At 46.4% G+C, this 12,377-nt stretch overlaps 1 protein-coding gene across 2 annotated transcripts in view; it reads right to left on the bottom strand.

The window, feature by feature from the left end:
* Positions 1 to 12,377, bottom strand: part of PDLIM7 (PDZ and LIM domain 7) — a 44,728-nt gene that overhangs the window by 1,504 nt on the left and 30,847 nt on the right. The window contains exons 6-10 of one of the 2 annotated variants that reach the window (XM_066618540.1): positions 3,976 to 4,034; positions 2,834 to 3,074; positions 2,145 to 2,325; positions 1,456 to 1,576; positions 166 to 281 (exon numbers count right to left, since the gene is read on the bottom strand). In XM_066618540.1, coding sequence (XP_066474637.1) covers positions 166 to 281; positions 1,456 to 1,576; positions 2,145 to 2,325; positions 2,834 to 3,074; positions 3,976 to 4,034 — 718 coding nt within the window. Of the gene's footprint in view, positions 1 to 165; positions 282 to 1,455; positions 1,577 to 2,144; positions 2,326 to 2,833; positions 3,075 to 3,975; positions 4,035 to 9,999; positions 11,571 to 11,901; positions 11,939 to 12,377 lie in introns of those variants that run through there. The other variant, XM_066618541.1, reaches the window with a different exon arrangement.

The raw sequence follows: 12,377 nt of genomic DNA, 5'->3' as shown, positions 1-12,377 counted from the left end.
AAGCTTTATGGTAGCAAATTCTCCCCTTGCCTAGGAGAGGCATCTCGGGTCATTTTGTCATGAACTGAACTTCCAGTTTTCCAGAGCAAGACTTCTGAATGGGGTTAAATTGGCCAGGACTTTGGGCGGGGGGGGGGGGTGAGAGGCAAGAGAAGATGTGCTCACCGCACAGACAAAGCAAGTGTCATGCCAGCTAAAGCCCAGCGCCTCTAGGAATCTGTCTCCAGCATCTATCTTGAAGTCACAGCCGCGGCATTTGGTTCCAAACATCTTCTCATAATCTTGACCAAGAAATGGGGGAGGGAGGGAGGGACGGAAGAGAAGGAAAGATTTTTTAATGCCTTGGCCCAAGCACCATCAGTTTAGTGGAGGTCAGTTTGGTGGAGTCTGCTTGCACTGGCATCCCCACAATGCAATTCTGCCATGGTTTTAAAGGTAGCCAGGACCATGGCAAAAGGGAAGTTAACATGGCAACTTTTCAAATTATTTCCTAGAACTTTTTCCTAGGTTTATGCCAGGGCCTGGTTCCATCCTGCTCAATATATCAACCCCACTGAAGCCTTTCATCCTGACCTACAGTTTGCTATTGTAGTTCTAGATAGTCCCTGTGTCTCTACAACCTTGCACCCCATTTCCTTTTTTTAAACTTGGACCCTTCCTGGGCTAAACTGCAGGCGCTCCAATGCTGTCTGGAGGCTGTTGTACTGGAAGACCAAAGGATTTGTGAGGAAACAGCGGACAACCCTCATAGACATTGCCAACCAAGGCTACACATGCTGCTATAAATCCTGTGTACCCACCCCACCCCGCTTATGATGCAAGGCAGCTGTTCATTCATCTGAGAGAATTCCAGATCCTTCCACTGCATCAGTTAATTCGGGGTAGGGAAGTAGGCTATTTCATTTGTGAATTCTCTCCCCCCCCACAAGTCTACCAATGGAATATTCCAGAAATATGGGTAGCGGCTGTCAGAACAGGAATGAAGGGAAATGAACAACAACTCCCAGCATGCTTTACAACATGCTACATGATGCAGGTACTACTCTAGCATCTCCATAGCAACCTTGTAGAACTGACACTGCCCAGCAACCATTACCAAGAGGTAACTAGACTGGGGTCAGAAAAGGATGCCATTACAAGGGTTTCTCTCCTCAAGCTCTCCCTGCTGTCCATAATAGGAAACTGCTAAAACCTCTTTCTATGGTATACAAAGAACAGCTGCTCCTTATCCCACCCCTATTACAGAGAAGACCATTTCAGTGCTGGATATTCCCTTTCCAGTATACACCCAGTCTTATTATGACTGGAACAGTAAATAAAGTTTACATAGAAGACACTTTGAAGATACCCCATTCCTCTACAGCTGCTTTGAGTGCCCTTTGGGGAAATAAAGAGGGGTAGAAATACAGTAAAATAAACAAACAATGGAGAGGTTAAAATCAAATTCCTCCTTACCCCTCTCACAGTAAGGCTGCCCTTCTTCCATGTAGAAGGCACGATTGCGGATGGGTGTTTTGCAGGCAGCACAGATAAAACACTGAACATGCCAAGTCATTTTCAGGGCATGCATAATTTCCTAAAGCAACCCAAGAACATAAGTCAGTCTACTGTTAAGGCTGCACTTCCCAAGCTAGCACTGAAGGTTGTTTAGAAAAAAAGTGCTAGGGTACAAAAGCATTCAGAGCATTGTAAATGTATTATCTCGACCACTTAGCAATTTTAACAGCCATATAGGGAGGGCCAGTGTTATCCCCATACAATATTAATAAGGGGAATGGAATGAGACCAGAATACCGAGTGGATTGCTATGGCGTTCCTGTGAGCTTATGGCCCAGGAAAGATGTGAAGCAGAGTCCCAGCTCACGCTCTTCATCACCATTGCTATGACAGCTCCCTGATGCAGACCAGAAGGAGACAGTTCCCAGATCCTTGTCACAATGCAAAGCCTGTCCCATGCAGTTTCCTTCAGCAAGAGCTCAGGATATCAGTTCTTAAGTCACTACAATGAACAGGAAGGCTCAGTAAGGTCGCTCTGGTTGCCACACAGAGGAGAGGGTTCATAGCAACAACAGTCTGATATATGCCTCCAACATGCTTGAAAGAACAGCCTGGTGCCCAGAAGTCTGCATTCTAGTTGGACTCACCCCTGTGATCTTCTTCTTGCACTTGGCACAGTTGGGGGCATAGCGCATGTCATAACACTTGGGGCAGAAGATGGAGCCTTTCTCCTCAAAAAAGCCACCTTCATCCAGCACCTTTCTGCATTGTGAGCAGGTGAACTCCTCAGGGTGGTAGTATCGTCCCAGTGCCACCAGGTAACGTCCTCTGTGAGATAAAGTAAAGATAAAGGGTTAGCTTTGAGCTGGTGATGAGGAAGGAGCCAGTCTTGTCCTGAAGCCCAGTCAAAATTGTAACCATTTGGAAAACACAGAATTATGGAGGTTCCTCCCCTTCCCCCCCCCCCACAGAATTGTTGGGGCCAACTTTGCCTGCTGCAATGAGACAAGCTGATTTTGAGTCTATAGGAAGCACAGGCAAGAATTAGAGGCCTGGTTCACATCATCTGATTACTACATCATCAGGTGATAATTTGCTTAGGTGAATGATCCACTGCAGATCACAAACAAAAAGGTACATTCACACCACCTGAAACACAATGCTTTTCGATAAAGTCAGTTACCATATTTGGCTACCATTCATCAGGCATACAGTAATCAAGTAAGGACGGGAGCATCATATGTGAACCAGTTTCAATGTGACATGATTTCAGAAATACGGGGGGGGGGGCAACAAAAAGGAATTGAGACTGTATCAGCACAGCTGTATCGCTCACCTGATTATTTTGCTACACTGACAACAGATGGGTGTTTTGCTGGCACTTTCAGGTGCTTGCTGCGCAGCCTGGACAATGGAGTTGCGGTTCTGCATAGGTGTTGGTGTGGCTGGCTGACTGTGCTTGCTCAGCACAGTACTGGTTTTATCTGGGGCATATCGCTCAGCAAAGGAAGGATCCACGGCCCAGGGTGGGCGACTAGCAGGGCCTGAGACTGGCGCAGGCTTTGGAGCAGCAGAACCTGGAACAGTGACATGGGGGCATCAGATTATGTTTACTGTGTAAAGCTTTTGTATTGAACCTTGTGTGTGCCATGCTTTGGCTCTGCATCAAAGGCTTGAACCCCCCCCCCCCCCACACACACACACTGAGCATAATCTTTACTCTCAGAAAGGCAAACAATGACCATCTCTCCAATAGGAAACAACTAGCCCCTATTCATTCATTAAAATATATGCACCCATATAAATGAGATGCTAAGAGTTTGCCACTTGCTTCACAAGAAGGGCAACAAAAAACTCAAACAGGCTGCTTTAAATATACGAGTGTATTATTATACGAGTATAGTATTTTGCTATATAAACTGCTCTGTGAACTACTTTATGTTGAAAAGTAGTATAGAAACATTCTTAAATAAAGTAAATAATAATAAACAGGCAAGCTAGATATCAGCACTTCAAAGTTTACCCTAGCTAGCAAGCACCCTGCTCAGAGATAACCACACAGAGGCAGTGGCATCCTTGGGGGGTATGGGCTGCACCAGGTGACGCACACAGGTGTGTGTGTGTGTGTGTGTGAGAGAGAGAGAGAGACACCACTACTGTCCAAAAAATTTTAAATCTTGATATTTTTGAATAATACCATTGTGTTAGAAATATTTGATGCGCACTTTAACGCGGAATGGAATGGAACAAATCACGTTGAAATATCTCTATTCTATCAAAAGTTATAACAAAAAAACCAGAAGGGCAGGGCAATGTTGCATCACCACGCCTGCCACCCAAGGCATTGCTCTGCCCACTGAATGGGAGGAGGTCCATCATGGGAGTGATGTGCTGATCTCCCCCATGAGGTGACGTAAACCCTAGTGACGCCACTGCACACAGTTGCCTTCAGCCCCCGCCACAGCTCCCTCAGCTTACCATATCCAGGCTCCACTTTGAAGGATGGTGCAGAAGACAGATCCGGCATGGAGACCTGGCTACAGAATAACCAATTAGTTCCAAGAACCTCTATGGTCTTTTATTCACATCCAAACAGTGATTGGTAAGTCAACCCAGAGGGTATCAGACCTAAATACATTCCTAGACCTACATTCCTGCAACAGGAATGAAGCCCAAGGGAGGGAGAACAGAGCATCATTCGAGTCCACAAGTATAGCAATATACCCTTGTCGACTGTGTAGCAGTGACCTCCATTGGCTGGTCTGGCTATTGTGGGTGATCGGTATCAGAACTGAGACTCATTGACCCACATTACAGTCCTGTTGCAGAGGAGGCAAGAACAAAACCAGATTGAGAGACAATACATAGCATACAAGATCTGGTTCCACACATCACGGGTGCCCCTGGACCCAGCTTTGTTTCTGAATCGTCAAGTAGCAAACATGGCCGGGAGTGAATCAGCTGACACACCAGCTGTGCCTCTGTCCAATGAAAGGAAATCTGGCTAGCGTAAGATATGTCCATTGAGATTAGACTATTGTAATTCATTCTGTTTGGACTACCTGCAAAAAGTGTTCATATACATCAACTGATCCGGAATGTGGCCACATGGGTTCTTCTTGGGACCCATGCTTATGAGTGTGCAACTCCAATTCTTATTACCTGCACAGGTTACCAGTAACTGAGGTTGAATTCAAAGTCTTGGTTTTTACCTTTAAACCCTTATGGGGCTCAGGGCCAGATTACCAAGGTACCCACTTCCTCCCTTATGACTCTGCCCACAGTTCTGCTCCTCATTCTGCCATGCTTAGACCTTTGGTTGAGCAATGCAAGACAGACCCTTTTATGTTGCAGCCTCTAGTTCAGTGTTTCTCAAACTGTGGGTCGGGACCCACTAGGTGCGTCACAAGCCAATTTCAGGTGGGTCCCCATTCATTTCAATATTTTATTTTTAATATATAGACAGTGCTACCATGGTATGTTATTGCATTTGGGGAAATGTTACAGATCGGTACTTTTAACAGACTACTATATATATGCCTTTAACAATGATATCAATGGGACTTATCCCTGGGTAACTATGAGTAGGATTGTAGCCTAGGATTGTTAAAACTCTTCCTGCCTGATGATGTCACTTCCAGTCAGGTCATCACTTCTGGTGGGTCCTGACAGATTCTCATTCTAAAAAGTGGGGCCCGGTGCTAAATGTGTGAGAACCACTGGTCTAGTCTATTGTACTTCCTGCTCCTGGAGGATCCCTCACTACTTCATTGTTTTTCTGCATCCGATGAAGAATTGTTTTGTTCCACCCAGTCATTTTTCTTGCTGCTCCATGTCTGTTATTTGTTATTGTGTGTTCTTTTAATGTTAACTGTTCTACTTTTTAAAATAATTATTTTCTGTCCTGTAACCCCTGGGGGCACCCATCTTTTGGGATCAAAAGGCCAGGCATAAATCCCTAAATCAAAAAAACATACGAGTATATAGGCAGTTACGTGCAGTGGGGGGCATTCAAGTTCCCTTTTCCACAGAATTAGGAAGAACCCAGATGAACAAAGCCAAAAGGAAGAATCCTCAAATACTGGCCTCCTTTCAGCACAAGAACAGGACTTGCCATGTACACTTTAGCTAGAGGCCAAGACACACCCATGCTCCTTGACTCTGCTTACTTGAAAAGAAAGTGAGCCCATGCAGAGTTTATACTATTTGAAAACCCAAACCTTTTCCTCCAACTATAACACAGACAAGATCTGAACTAGAAGCAGACCTGAGTATAAGTTTGGGAGGATGGGGATGTGGTGGATTTGTTTATATATTGGGTTTTTGTTTTGTTTTTCTATAGCAGCACACAACCAGCAGTTATATTTCAAATGCTACAGTCTAGTTCGACAGTCGCCAAACTTGTGATTGCTGTGTTCCAGAAATGTGGTCCCCAGTTGGACAGTAGCTTACTGTTCTACCTCCACCCAGTTCATCTGCTGAATAGATCTGGGTGTCGAGACGCTCTGGACAGTTGTGACTGTTGCCCAACGTCCCAGAAGGCTGTGCAATAGGATGTCTGGGCAGATCTACTCAGGTCAAACTGTGCCCAGATCTAATCAAAACAAGTTGTGTGGAGGTGGAATGGTAAGCTCCACTCACAGAGCAGAAGGCAATCCCCAAACCCTGGATCCGGCCCCCGGACCAGGGTTTAGAAGAGCCAGGTGTAGGTCAGTTGTCATCAGAGAGAACACTGGTTCAGAAAGTAGAATTGTGATATTAGCATACTGGTTCCCAACCTGTGGTCTGTGGACTACATGACCCTGAGAAGTGGGCCATGAGGTCTTGAGGAAAAAAGATCACCTTCTATCACATCCAGTGTCTTGCCCACTGGACCCCATAGACCACTAGTGAGGGCAGAGAATGGGCCACATATTGCCAACACTTCAGTGGGTGGCTGGCCAGTCTAATCTACCTTCCTATGTGCCACATCAGGAGATTTTGCCACTAATGCTCCCCTAAAACCTGGAATTACCCCCATGTGCCTACCAGAACATGGGAAACTTTTAATGAACATAAGGAACAGTTGAAAAGACTGCATTTATCTTGAAACTAGTTCTCTGCCTCAGCTGTGGGTTGTCTGTTCTGACTTCTCTGGTAGTTCGTTGGGGGGTGCTTGTGTGGTAGATGCTTCCCCACAGACCCCCAGCAAAGCTGGCCTGCAGTCAGTAACAAAAGCAGGAACCCAGGAATCTTCTCTATAAACAATGAATCTAATTAATCTTTTCATTACAAACTTAATTGCATTTTTTGTGTAGAATGGGGGGGGGGGTTCCATGTGGTTCACAACAATTCCAATTTTCACTTCAGTGGTCCACAGGATACTAAGGGTTGGGAACTGCTGTATTAGCATGAAGGGGTAAGCATAGGGCAAGACTCTCCAAGGTCTCTACCCTAAGCAGTAGGATAGGCTAGCATACAGTTTGATACAACAGTAGGTTCCATGCATGACAAGCAAGGAACAAGGGGGTTTTCAGATGTTGAGACCAGGTAGCTACAGTGCCTGATCACACATTTGCTTTTCAGTCAGATATGTTCTGCACTGGCTACTGACAGTCATCAGTAGCATAGACTTACAGAGGACTGCTGATCAACACAGACGAGACCCAAATTCCACCTCCTACTCTGATGAAACACTGCACAGTCCTACATCTGTTTCAGAGCCTCTAGGTCACCCCGCCCTACAAAAAGGTCAGCATTCCTGTCACAGGCCTGTCCAAACTGTGCTTGAAAGTCTCCAAGGAGGATGCGTCATCAGTTCCCTAAACATTTTGTAATGTGGCTAAAGCTAAACTATATTCTTAAAGCTTCAGCAGTTGTTTCAAGCTTAACCTGATTTACCTTCTTATAACATTTTATTTCTTGTCCACTCCTCTACAGAGGACATGAACATTCCTCATGCCATACCCTTTCAAGTGGGGTTGCAAAAAATATCCCAATACCAGCCCGATTCCCTTCCACATTTCTCTGCAAATGACATCTCAGTTCAATCCTATGGAACCCCATCCCCCAAAGTCACCCAACTTAGTGCAATTTTCCCGCACATCTTGGAGCCTTCTGACTGAGAAGGGCTTCTTGGCCTGTCCATGACTTATTAGGCATGAAGGACTGAAGCACACCATGAGTGAAAGGGTTCAGGTCAATCTCAGCAGCACTAAGGTACTAGAAACACAAATGGAGTACATGCCAAAGGAAGAAGAACATGGTGGATTTGGGAAATGAATGATAGAGAAAATTGTAGTTGTGAAGGTAGTGAGTAGCCCGTTTGTCTTTCCAGCAGATGATCCAGGAGGAAAAAAGCATGAAGGGACTAGCCCCCAACACATTGTCCATCAGACAGAAGCAGCAGCTATTCACAAGTAGGGGGGTTAGAGAGCAGACTAGGAAATGCATATATCTTGAAGAGCCATCTATGCAGGTGATAAGGCCCCCCAAATTGCTTACAGAGCAAGCCTGAAGACAAGGAGATGATAGATCAGTGGTGGCTAACCTATGGCACGTGTGCCAGAGAGGGCACACAGAACCCTCTCTGTGGGCATGCGCACCAACGCCCCAGCTGCCAGGTACTAGCTTCTAGGCTCGCCACCCCCAGGAGGCGCCAGCATCTGAGCAGCCACAAAGCCAGCCTCCTCCTGCTCTGCAGCAACTGGGGCAAAGGAGGGAGGGGCAAGGCCAAGGGGGAAGGAATGGACAGCAGGGGGAAGAGGGGGAGGGCTGACGCCAAAGACCCAGGCGTGCTCCCAAGGCGCCCCATCTAGCCAGGCCACCCGGGGAGGAGGAAGGCTGAGAGGCTCTGTGAGGGGACGTTTCTCACATCACCTGCCCCTCTGCCCAGCAGCCCAATGGGAGCGCTTCCTCCCTCCCCTGTCTGGGGTAAGGCGGGCAGCTCACATGCAGCGTGTGGGCGGGCACAGTGAAGCTGCTGCTGTGGGCTTTGGGGCGCCAGCCCTGCACGTGGTGCTGGTCCTTACTTACTAAGAAGTAAGTCTCATTAAAGTTATTGGGGCTTGCTCCCAGGAAACTGTGGCTAGGATGGCAGCCTGAGAGCCCAATCCTATGCATGCCTACTCAGGAGTCAGTCCCATTATAATCAATGGGGTTTGCTCCCAGGAAAGCATGGCTAGGATGATGGCCTTCGAGCCCACTCCTGTGCATGTCTACTCAGAAGTAAGCACCATTACAGTGGATGAGGCTTACTCCAGGAAAGGGTGGCTGGCATTGCAGCCTTGCAGCCCACTCCTGTGCATGTCTACTCAGAAGTAAGCCCCATTAGAGTCAATGAGGCTTACTCCTAGGAAATAGTGACTGGGATTGCAGCCTTAGAGCCCACTTCTGTGGGTGGGGCTTTTTAAAAAAAAATTTTTTCTTGTTTGAGAAAATGAGCAGTGGCAAGGTCTTGCAGCCACCCCCTCCCTGCCAATATTTATTTACCCAGCATGTAATTAGTCTGTGGAACTCTTTGCCACAGGAAGCAGTGATGACAACTTGCCTAGATGCCTAAGAAGGGATTGGACAAATTTCTAGAGGAAAAGTTCATTACGGGTTACAAGTAATAGTAGGTAAAAATGTTAATGTATGAGTTATTTTTCTAAACTAAAACCTCAGTATTCAGGTTAAATTGCCATGTTGGCAAGCTGCGATAAATAAGTGGGTTTTGGGTTGCAGTTTGGGCACTCGGTCTCTAAAAGGTTCGCCATCACTGTGATAATCTGCATAGCACCATTCTTTTGAGGCCTTGAGCAAATTGGTTGAGAGGAAGATGCACTAAATCCTGAAGCACATCACTCCCAACCACCAGAGAACTACAGTGCCATTTTTCCTGAGCGGTGATGGATCAAGCATTTAAAACATGGCCCTGTAACAAAGATCCTTTTCATAAGAAACGATGTCAAGGAAGAACCAAGACTCCTTTTCCTGAACCCCACTTTTTCATACTGGAAAACCAGTATGTAGGGAGGCTTCCCATAGAACTGCTTAACCATGTGGGCATCCTCCTTCTCCCCATCTGCAACCAGGAGTTGTAAACACCATGTGGTTCTCACAAGCAGGAACAAGTGGATGCTACAGCGATCAAGGCAAAAGGCTTGTTGCAGCCCAAGAAACTAATAAATATTCCACCATGAAGACTGCCTCTCTCCAACCACCCACATATTCCCCCCCAAGATGCAGTCAAATCAACAGTGCTCTAAATATTGCATGACAGCTGTAAAAGGAAAATCCGCCACCTTGTTCCTTGCCAACTACCACATGTTGTGGATCTGGTGTTGAGAGCTTTAGGATTCCCCACATTTGTGCCTAAGAATTCCTGCTCCCAAAAGAAACCAAAACAGTACATGAAAGTCATCGGTGGGCAATACACGGATCTGGGCCCAAATGACCCTACAGAGAGGCTCATATCCCACTGAAGGCCCTGCCCCAGCTTCCCCACATCTGGTAGCCTGTGAAATAAGAGACATGAGCCAGTTATGAGAATAGGAAAAATTAATTTTACTGCAAAATAGAAGGTAGTAAACCTATCTCCATCCAGTCTGCAAACTCTTGGCTGGGCACTAGGTTTCAGGAAGCTTGGGGGTGAGTGGATTACAGCATTGTACAGGAAGGAAGTACATTTTGGGGCCATGCTTGTAGTCAAACAATGAGCTAACCCGCCTCAGTTGTGGGGTCACCGCAGTTTATGGGAACAAAAAAGGCTGAAGACCATGGACTAGAGAACCACCAGATAAAGGGGGAGGCATCTGGTATACCCCTTCAGGTACCAGGAGATTGTGTCCCAGACCTGCTTGTGTTCTGCTCAGGTGGGGTCAATGGTGGGTCCCCACTCTCATCCTGTACTTATTTATTGGTATGGCACAAAAAAGGCTGAAGACCTTTTATTTATTGGTATGGCACAAAAAAGGCTGGTGTAGAGAATTGACTTAGGCTGCAATCCTAACCACACTTTCCTGAGAGTAAGCCCCACTGAACAAAATAGGACTTACTTCTGAGTAGACCTGGTTAGGACTGTGCCTTTAATCACTTATCTCATTATGGGTGGCAAGACACATTGTGACAACTTGTAGAACTATCATCCCTTTAAAAAGCAGTGCTCTGCTTCCTGAAGGAGGTCACAAACAACTCATGTCCACTTAAACAAAGAGGAAAAGGGATAGACCATGGAAGGATAGACCAGGGAAATAGTTATTAAAGTGCACTTAGTCACTTGCACAGAAGATAGGACTGGCAGGAGAGAAGCTTCATTCATTTCAGTGCTTTTGCCTGCATCATATCAAACTGTGGGCAAAGGGAAAACCAGCAGATAGTACAACTACAAAGGACAGTGTACAAAGAAACCAGGACAACCCAAGAAGGGTTAAAGGAACAGTTCCACATACAAACCACAGGACTGTAAATGCCTCCCCCTTTCTCTGAAATGTTCCACAAGGAAGAAAAGGAATGGCAGCACATGGAAGGACACAAGTTCCACCAATCTAAGAGGGCAAAAGGCAGGCCTCTTCTCTGAGCAATGCAATTTGCATGGGTCAAGTTCCCTCAATAATACATGAAGCAAAGGTCTCCACAGCCACTTTCAGAGCCATTTTTTTCTTTATTCAGGCAGCAGAGCTGAAGCCACAGCTTCTTAATGCCAGAACATCTTAAGAGTTGGAAAGTCAGCTCTCCTGCCCAGGAACAAGGCTGGAGCACACATCCCCTCCCCATGTCTCACAGGTGGTGTTGAATGAAGCTCAAAATGAGATGGCAGTAGAGCAGGATCCTCTTGTTCATTTCCAGTTTCCTCTCAAGTCATTTCACCAAGACAGATCAACCATGACATTTCAGGAGTTGTGCTGGATTCCTAGCATTCTGTTTTGTTCAGCAGAGAAGGAGACAGACCAGAGTGTACCCTCCCCACGACATCTGCATGCAACAGAGAGGAGCAGGCAGGATCATCCTATCCTGCCTAAGAGAGCACATTCAGAGAAGTAGCTGATCGCTGGTGGTGCCAGTCACGTAGATGAGTGTAGCGGGGGCTCTGAAGCTCTGTGACAAACTTCTCTCTGAAAGGAGGAAATTAAAGGAAAACAGGTAGAAAGAAGAGAAAGTTTGACAGAGAGAGAAAACAGAAATGCACTACAGATCCATGCAAGCTACTGAAACAGCAGAACACAAGTTAGAGCTGGAAGAAATGTTTGCATCCCTTCCACATTCCCACCTCTGCAGGAAACAGTAGAATGGCCCTAAGACAGATGCATCCATAATGGTTTAGAATTAGGCCTGCCAATCAGCACTTCATTTCAACTTCCAGTCCAAGCACTAAGAGGAAGGAGAAGCCACAGCTTGCTTGGGCAACAACTCACACTTTCCTAATCCTTAACAGGCTCTTCTTACCTGGCTTTCCTAATATGCTCCTCATCTGGATCTTGCACTGGTGGCAGCAGCAGAGAGAGGGAGGGAGGGAGGGAGGGAGGGAGAGAGAGAGAGAGAGAAAGAGACAGAATATTATAGCATGAGCCAGCCAAGTTATTTTAGGTTTCTGAAAAGAGAAATGGAAAGGAAGCCCTAGGCACAGAGGAAGAACATTCCCTGGAGAGGACAGGGCCTGGGCATCAGCAATGCCTACAGGGAGGCAGACTGAGATGCCTGCAGAGCTGTTAGCAGCATTCAGACTGAATGAGGCCAAGAGAACGTCAGAGAGCACACTTCTGGCTGCAAGACAATCTGACTGCAGAGCACTCACAAATTGGCCAGTGCTGATTGGATCACAGAATGCAGAATGCTTGTGGAAGGGGAGCTGCTCTGATCCAGCAGCCCAGATAGAACCACAACATGGCCTCTGAAGATTATGATATTGACTGCTTGCCACT

This window comes from Tiliqua scincoides, chromosome 2, assembly GCF_035046505.1.
Source record: "Tiliqua scincoides isolate rTilSci1 chromosome 2, rTilSci1.hap2, whole genome shotgun sequence".
NCBI classification, from domain to species: domain Eukaryota; kingdom Metazoa; phylum Chordata; class Lepidosauria; order Squamata; family Scincidae; genus Tiliqua; species Tiliqua scincoides.
Note: the sequence above shows the minus strand (reverse complement) of the source record. Positions and strands in the feature narration are given on the sequence as shown.